Source organism: Bidens hawaiensis, unplaced genomic scaffold (genome assembly GCF_021521415.1).
Source record: "Bidens hawaiensis isolate Kalapana, Puna unplaced genomic scaffold, B.hawaiensis_p1.1 tig00055699_1, whole genome shotgun sequence".
Lineage (NCBI taxonomy): Eukaryota > Viridiplantae > Streptophyta > Magnoliopsida > Asterales > Asteraceae > Bidens > Bidens hawaiensis.
In genome coordinates, this window is record NW_027500024.1 from 92,406 (window position 1) to 101,418 (window position 9,013).

The following is a 9,013-nucleotide window of genomic DNA, read 5'->3' on the forward strand; positions in this document are numbered from 1 at the left end:
TATATTAGGGTTGGGTCAGTTATAACTGCTTAACAGTTATCACAACATGTTTGAAATTCAAAACACCAAAGGACGCTCTTGTTGTTTCAATAAAATTAATAATAATTTTAATAACAAACTTTAATTTAATTAAATTTTTAATAAGATTTTAATGAAGCAACAAGTGTTCAAAATAAAGAATTTCCAAGCTGACCTGACAGCTTAACCCCAGCCAAGGGCGCTGCCATCGGACCCCGCCATTGAGAAACTTAGAATTCTTACCACTAGACCATATCGGAAAGGACTCTATTTTGGTTGCTACTAGTTTCTTTTATAAAATAAAAAAAAAGAAAAGAAAAAGATAACGTAATCGGAATTATTTTACGAACTTTGTTAAGTGATATCATGCAAATTTATTTCATCACGATCAACAACATACAGAAATACAAAATTATTCAACTTTGCATAATGGACAAATGAATATGCATTAACAAGTCACAAACTCGACGAACATAAAACACCAATTCAACACTACACAGACTGGATAGCAGACTGGGTAGCAGTCTGAACGGAATTGCCAAAAGAATTCTGAAACACAACCGGAAACAAAGCATCGGTCTGACCAAGAAACGTCTTGCCGTCCGAATTTGTGACAAGTCCGATATTATAACAACTAAGACTGGTACTACTGTTCGAACCACATTTAAACGGACATAGCTGGATCTGGTAACTTCTAGTTCCGGGCATCACATCGGCCTCCACAAACTGAAAACAGCTCTCTTGTGTGTTCAACTGACCGCCGGCAGTAACGGTCTTAACAGTTTTAGCAACAGCTGCTGCCACAACTTCCGACGATGACAGCTACAGGTACGAGTAAGAAAAAACCGATTAAGCCAAACTAAACCAAAATAACCGACACAAACTAATAACTAGCGCTTCGGTTTTTGTCTTTCTTTTTTGTTTTTGAAAACTAAAAAGTAGGTTCGTTTTCAGTAATGCGTTGTTTCAAAACTTAACCGAACCACACTGAACTTGTTTGTAGTGTTTTTTTATTAACGCTCAACGAATCTTTCAAATGAGCTACTGGCTAAATTCATCAAATCAGGATATACTCACTAAATTCATAACATAGTGTTTAATTTTTTATTATTGTGTTTATAAAACAAGGGAAATGTTAACGTACAAATGAAATTAACGTGCTAAACGTGAGAATTAAGTAGAGTAATTATATATACAAGTAGAGTAACTTGCAGTTATTTCATAAAGTAATTATCATATAGTAATTACATAATTACTCTATTTGCATATATAATTACTCTACTTGATTATCAAGTTAATTTTATTTAACAAACTCATTAAATACTTCGATCAAAAAGTAGTTGTTAATAAATGGTTAATGAATACTTTTAGCCAAAAGCTTCGGTTCAAATTCATTATTTTATTATTTTATGTTAATTTTATTATATTTTAAATTAATTGTTTTGGACCAATTATATCCTGTCTAGATTTTTCAAGCCCATGTATAAAATCGAAAAGTATACGTAAAATTATTTTTAGTTAAAATAATATTCATGCAAGCTTCGATACAACATAGCCATATTCATGCAAGCTTCGATACGCAAGTTATTTGAACAACCCTAGTAAAATAAAAAAATGAAACCAACGAGACTTTTAGTTTTAACCCAAAACCGACACATGCAAACCTTCAATGTCTTGGATCCCTGGCATGGGTCTGTAAAACTTGCTTCAATGGAAACCGGATACGATTCACGAATGTAAGTTTCATCGAAAATGATCGGTGTAACGATGAACGGGACGCCATAGTTGAACTCGAAAGGTTCTTGGGTGACGTTGAGTGGACATGCGTCTTTGCTGGCCCGGGAAAGAGTGAGACCACCGCCGGTGCCACGGAAGAGTGGGAAGATGTAGTAGGGGACACCCGTCAGAAGCTTGTTGCCGGTGGAGTCGTATATGACGTCGGAAGCAGTTGATAGAAGTGAGTGTGTGGTGATGAAGATGAAGAGGTTTAAGGAAACCAAAGACAATGTTGTCTTCATGAGGATAGGATAATTATGAATAAGTATAAAAATGTCTTTAGAAGAGTTTGAGGAACACAAATTTGCAAATTCTTGGTATTTATAGAAGGATATGGTGTTATCAATTATGAATTTATGATTAAAGTTATAATAATTATTTAGTTTATAAATATTTACATTCAAACCATAAAAAACAGTACGCATTGAATGTCTTGTGTTATACAGTATTTAAAGTGTGACGGTTATATATCTAAACGACTATGTATTGTGATTAAAAGGTTACATATAAATGTATTATACTGTCTAATTCTTATAGTTTATAACTTATTATTGCTTATATTGGAATGAATGTGTGTAAATTATGTGTTTATTTGTTTGTTAGAGCATTTAAGCTTTTGTATGCAAATATTAGGGGTATTCACAGTTCGGCTTTCGTGATTTTAGATTGAACCGTTAACAACGGTTTTTGATTTTTGTAAACCGAAAACAAACTGTATAACTTTTAAACCGAACCAAACCAAACCAAACCAAACCAAACCATTCAATTAATCAGCTTTTTTTTAATTCTTTTGTTTCTTAAAAATCTTGGTTAATTTTCAAGTTGATTAGTTAAAGCTCACTGTTTACGTGACAATGATGTGATTACTGCGTGGCATAAACTAACCAACCCACATGATATTTGTCAAATACTTGGGAGGCAAAAGAAAATATAAATTAATTAGATAGAATAACAGAAAGACGATTTGGAAAAGAGATATTTTGTTAAAAGTTATTGGTCATGCATGTGCCCACATTTAGTGCTACTTCAAGATTTGTGTATTCTGTTTTTTCCCAATAATACTTAAATTCTTATACCCTACAAAAATTAATGTCGCTAAAAGGATATATTTTTGTAGGGGCTACAACTAAGTTAAATTCTTATACCCTTTTGATTTGAAGGGTGGTTGTGTTGTGTCATTTTTTTACAATATTCTTTTCGTTCCATAAGTAGAGTTGTAATCATATAAACCCGCTAAAAGGGTACAAGGATCATAGCTCGGGTCAGACGATCAAGTGGTACTAACAAGTGTAAAGTAATTAAATAAAGAATCTTAATAAATTTATATATAAACTTTTTTGAGTTGTTTGTATGCAAAATAAAGAATCTTAATAATCTGTCATTTTAGTTTTTATAATTAACAATTTAATTAAAAAAATACAAAATCATCCGTTTTATTTCACACACATTATTGCTAGCGAAGAGGAGTTATATGCTCATAAACCACCATCATAACCATCACTCTAATCAGTAATCACCATCCCGATTGAGGCGCAGGTGCACCACCTGGTGCCTATGCTCCCGACCCACCAAACACACCACATAGAAGCAGGTTTTCTGGTGGAGGGTTTTCCTTAGCCGGGTTAGGATCATCATCATGAACCCGAATATACAACTCTTGTCCCAAATACCAACGTTTCAAATGTTGTGATCTCAAGTTCCACGTTCCAGGGTTGTCCAGGAAAACATACACTGCTGTCCACCATCCAGGGTACACTTGGACGGTAGAACGAACCACAGGATCATACAAGTTGTACGTGTTTCGAGATTCTGGTGTCCATTCTCCATTACCAAAACTGAAAAAAAATAGATAACTATGACTCATTGACCGATAATAAAATAATATATATAGCAATGTACCCAGGCCCGGCTCCGAGAAGGGTTAAAAAATTTTGGGCTGAAGGCGAAATTTTTTTTTGGCCTTAATAAAAAGGGTATCTTGTTGTGTTAAACAATTTAGTTTTTAAATAAGCCTTAATTTTTTGGGTCTTATAATTTGGTTGCGTAAAACACTATTTTTTAAAAAAATAAGGTTAAAATGTGTCAAGTGAGATTAGAACCCAAAACCTTTTGGTCAAAAGCCACACCTCTTTGCCACTAGACCAAACTAGTGATTTTGTAATTATGTTTAAACATTATACATACATACTGTTTTTCATAAATATATATATATATATATATATATATAATTTATTTTTTTAAAATAATCCGGGCCTATCGGGGTGTCGGGCCGGGGTCCGTCGACCACCCGGCCCTCCGTTATAGCCGGCCTTGAATGTACCAATATATATATAAGGGCAATCACTAAATCCGACTACACTTAATTTTCATATACTTTTCTTAAAAACAATTTGTAACATTTTATTTCTGATTAAAAAAATCAGTAAATTGTTTGTGATTGTCATTAGTCACATTATCAGTATAGAACTATAGATTATTATTGGCTAGTGAATTATAGTTTAAACTATTAAAATTCAATCCGCCTTATTTGTTGTAAAAGCTCAAGTTTGATCAGCACTTACCCGACAACGTAAAATCCATAGCCATCTAAATGCCAAGAATCCATTAAAGTGAGATCATTTTGGAAGATGATCTCATGCCATCCCTTATGAATGGCATTCACGACCGAAACACCAAAGGCGGCCTCGTCTTTGATGGACTGGATCGGGAATTCACCTAGGTGGTAAACTCCAGACCCGTTGACGAAATAATCAGCCAGTTTCAATGGTGTATCTGGTGTGAAATATGATATGTTATTGACCGCGTAGTGGTACAGGCCGCTAATATTGGCTTGTGATCCGTGAAGGATGATCGTTTCTGATATGGTCACGTTAGTGACGTTAAATGTCCCTTGCGGGTTAGGTCTTGCTGCTCCTGCTGTCATATTCCATCTGTTTAAGAACCGAACACATTAGTTCAAACTTCAAAGATTTTAAAACCTCTAAAGAACACTTATGGTTTAGATGTATTATTATTATTATTATTATTATTATTATTATTATTATTATTATTATTATTATTTTTTGAGACCAGGAAGTTTCTTACTCTTCTTACTTCCATAGGACTTGAGCACGGGACTTTCGGGTGATTATCAGAGTCAGTCTATGTCATTAGGCCACCAATCTCATGGTATTCATTATTATTTATTAACTAAAAAAGATTACCCTAAAGTTACAAGCCACAATTCACTACATTGGGCCAGTTTAGGCCCAAAATTTTCAAGCCTAAACGTTAAAAGTTAAAACCGCAAAACCCAAAACGAACCATTGTGAAAACCGAAAACCCCAAAACGAACGGTTTTAAAAACGCAAAAACAGAAATTTCCATTTTCGGTTGTTGAGTTCAATACCAACCTACACACCCCTACTAGTTATTTAGCTTTACTGTTATTATTTTTTTTGTTCTCTTTGAGCTCAAAAGGGGTTGGCTTCCAATTGGGGGTGGAAAATGTGACCCGTTAGGGTTGATGTAAAATGTATAATGGGCCAAAATTGGTTAAACTAAAGGAAGGAAAAAATTGGAAACTTGGAATAGGTCATAATGGGTTGACGTTTCTTGAGTTTTTTTTTGTTTTTTTTTTTCTCTTACAAACGAGGACAATGGACGAAAACTTTTTAGTTTTTTTACATTTTTAGTTTTTGATTTATGATTTTTTAATATTTATTTGAAATTTTTTCAGAGGGGTTTTGATATCTCAATCCATTCTGACCCATTCAACATTTTTCTTCTTTTAGTTTGACCCATTATACATTTTACTTTAGCCCATATCAACCCTAACGGGTCACATTTGCCACCCCTATTAACGAAAAGAAAATATTATTCACCGATACTTTTAAAGTGATTTTGAATTTTTCACTTACCTGATTGATCTTGCTTGGTTTACTGAAAATTCAATGTCCCATGGGTCAGGGCCAGTGGGGATCAGTCCACTAACACGAGTACTCGATTCAGTGTAATGCAACACGCCTTTAGCCACAAGCGGGCTATCATCTGATGTGTTTAACAGCTTAGGAGTTGCTACAATGTAGTAATCAGCATCATCTTGATCTGCTGTTACCAGAACCGAGTATGACTGCCCGACATGCACGTCAAGAGAGTCCAACGTTGTCTGGTTCGTGTACGAGCCTTCGGTCTCAACCACCAGCATCTTGTGGTTTTGAATCCTGAAGTTGAAACTCAATGTCGTTCCCACATTGGATTCTCTGAATCTATATGTTTTACCTAAAGTTTTAGAGCATTATAAGCCTTAAAATAGTAAAGTGACACGTGATTAATAGTTAACTGTCATGTAAAGTTGTATACCTTTAGTGACCTCCACAGTCTCGTAAGGTTTTGATGTCGAATGCCCGTAAGGCGATTTGCCATTGATCAGCATCATATCCGGAACCTCGGTTAAAGCTTCAAGATTGGACCTAACGACCTTTACATGAAAACAAGATAAAATGTAAGTACACTATAAATCAGATGAATTTAGTAACGGAATAAGTGAAGGTCCCTCGCAAGTACCTTCTTACAAAGTGACTACTGAAAAGTCTGGGTCGGAATCTTATCTCAAAAAATTTATAATATTTTATTTGGGGATTTATCATTCCCGGTCGGATTTAAAGATTTAATTTAATTTATTTTTAAAATATTATTGTGTTGTCATTGATTCATTGGTAGCCAATGACCGGTCATTCTGACTAAAATTTTTATGTTTTGATAGTTAATTTTTAAGTAGTGATATAGATAAGGGAGATTACCAAAATAGTCATTTTGATATTTGACTTTGACAAAATGACCCCTTGACGACCTTTTATTTTATAAGAGTAAACTGCGGTTTTTGTCCGGTGGTTTGTTCAAATATGCTGTTTTAGTCCAATATTTTCAAATCTGTGATTTTCATCCATGCGGTTTCATTTCACTTGCAGTTAAACCCGACCTCACTAACCCCGTTAAATCTAATCGTTAAACCTATCAGCGTGCCCCTCATGTGAGGGGCAATTTTGTCCCCCCCCCACCCCCCCAAATACACCTCAGCCCCTCACATGAGGGGGCTCGCAAATTAGAGTTGGGTTTATTTGGGGAGAAAAAGGACAAAACTGCCCTCACATGTGGGGCACGCTGATGGTTTTAACAGCCAGACTTAACGGGGTTAGTGGGGTTGGGTTTATTGCAAGTGAAATGAAATCATAGGAACGAAAATCGCAGATTTAAAACTATTGAACTAAAACCGCAGATTTGGACACAACACAAGGACGAAAACTACAGTTTACTCATTTTATAATTAAGAAAATGAGCAAAGATGGAAATTTGTCGCGCCAAATGGAAAATTGGCGCGCTATGTTGAATCTACAAAGCAAAGTGATCCAATCTATTGCCCCAAAACGACACATGTCGTGTCTTGATTGATTGATACTTTAAAACATTAAAGACTATTTTATTTTGCTTGTTTTCTTGGTTAAAATGGCTATTTGATGATTTTTCTAAAAGGGTTGGTTAAATATAGATTGTTGTACCTTATAATCCACGAAAAACCAGTCACCGATAAGAAGATCAAAATCGGCTTCAGGTTTTGCAAACGGGACATTGATAACAATACGATTATTGACCCGAATGGGGCCCGAACCCTCCAGCAAGCTTTTGATAGTTGATAGAAGGGAAGTAAGTGAAAGTACCAATCTGATCTTTAACTACAAATGCTTAAGTCCAGTTAGTGCCTGGTTTAATGGCACAGTTAGTCCCGGAAACTCCATCTTGCCACGAGTTAAGCCTCTGTTGAATACCATTCCAAGTGAAAAGAAGGGGTTCGTCTAAATAGTTGAAAACGGTTACTTTAACAATGTCGTTGGTTGTCGCGTTAATAAGAGGACCCGGGAACTGGCTGTTAATGGTTATAACCTGTCGCAAACACGCAAACACCATCAATGAACATAATATAATAGAACACTTGGAATGGTATATAGAGTACGTTAATTATAAAACCAGTAATACGTTGAGAACTACAAGAATCGTATTCGATTAAGATTTAAGATTTCACTATTTTGTAATTTGCTTTTGAAAGATATAATACTAAATGCATATAGATTTTTAATGACAGAAGTTACCTAAGAAACATTGTATATAGAAATGATTATTCAAACATTAAAGACTGATTAACAGGACATTACCGGTTGCGCGAATAATGTATCATCACTATCAATATCCCAACGTAGATCTATGACTTCCGAGTTTGTTGTCGCAAGTAAAACCACGAGAAAAGCTAATATGGACCATACCAAAGAAGCCATTGTGAGTTGCATAGGAACAAAAGGTGCATATGGGGTGTATGTAACAAGGGTGGTGATGGAACTGAGGTTTTGTATGCATGCCGGCGACACTAAGGTTGATTCAGCTCACAAGACAAAACTACTTTGGTTTTGACAGTTTAGTTGATATCGCCATCGGCATACGAAGAACCAACTGTTTTCTGTCATGTTATACATGTCTAGATGCTAAATAAGTTAATAACTATGATTTAAAGAACTGTCTATGATTTAGGCATCTGTTTATGTTGTCTTGTAACTGAAAGCCACATCTACAAGATTATATCAAGATTTGACTTGGTCAAATGTTGATGGTGTTACATTATAATGTGATAGCCGGCCAGATTACCCAAAGCATGCAAACCCGGTCACCCGTAAACCAGTGGTGAAGCTTGAACTAAGATAAACGGGGGGGGGGGGGGGGGGGGGGGGGGGCTCAAAATGTATAAAAAAGTTTCACAAATGAAAAGGGCCGGGCTCAAATTTTTTGGTTGAAACAGCTAAATTACACTAAGTATAAAAAATTCTGGGCGAAGACGGGTAAATTTACGCTACTGCGAAAAAAAACAGGGGGGACCCCGGCTCCCTCGGGCCCTTATTAAGCTTCGTCAATGCTGTAAACATTTATTTTATTTTTATCTTATTCTTGGATAATAAATAATCTATTAACTAATTCACTAATATTTGGTTTTTATATTTCTAATATTCTTGAGTAATAAAACTGTATAAAAATTAATATTGTAGAACACATATTTAAAAATAAAATAAATAAAAGTCTCATTGTCATCTCTACCTAAAAGATGACAAAAAGAAAAAAAAAATCATTTTTATTTTGGAAATACATAGTTTGACCTGAGAAGTCAACATATCAATACTGTATAAAAACATGTGAAAGT

The 9,013-nt window shown here is 34.9% G+C and overlaps 1 protein-coding gene and 1 pseudogene across 2 annotated transcripts; both read right to left on the bottom strand.

Annotated features, from left to right (window-relative positions):
* Positions 1-415: 415 nt before the first annotated feature.
* On the bottom strand, positions 416-2,036 carry LOC143601116 (kunitz trypsin inhibitor 5-like). Its single transcript, XM_077078609.1, has 2 exons — positions 1,683-2,036; positions 416-840 (listed from the first exon to the last, which is right to left on the bottom strand). Exons 1-2 carry the CDS (start codon positions 2,034-2,036, stop codon positions 511-513), a joined length of 684 nt encoding a protein of 227 aa, XP_076934724.1. The 3' UTR covers positions 416-510.
* Positions 2,037-3,263: 1,227 nt separating this feature from the next.
* On the bottom strand, positions 3,264-8,447 carry LOC143601117 (monocopper oxidase-like protein SKU5; annotated as a pseudogene). Its single transcript, XR_013147597.1, has 6 exons — positions 7,983-8,447; positions 7,332-7,713; positions 6,136-6,253; positions 5,694-6,054; positions 4,356-4,724; positions 3,264-3,629 (listed from the first exon to the last, which is right to left on the bottom strand). The product of XR_013147597.1 is annotated as a monocopper oxidase-like protein SKU5 (transcript).
* Positions 8,448-9,013: the final 566 nt, after the last annotated feature.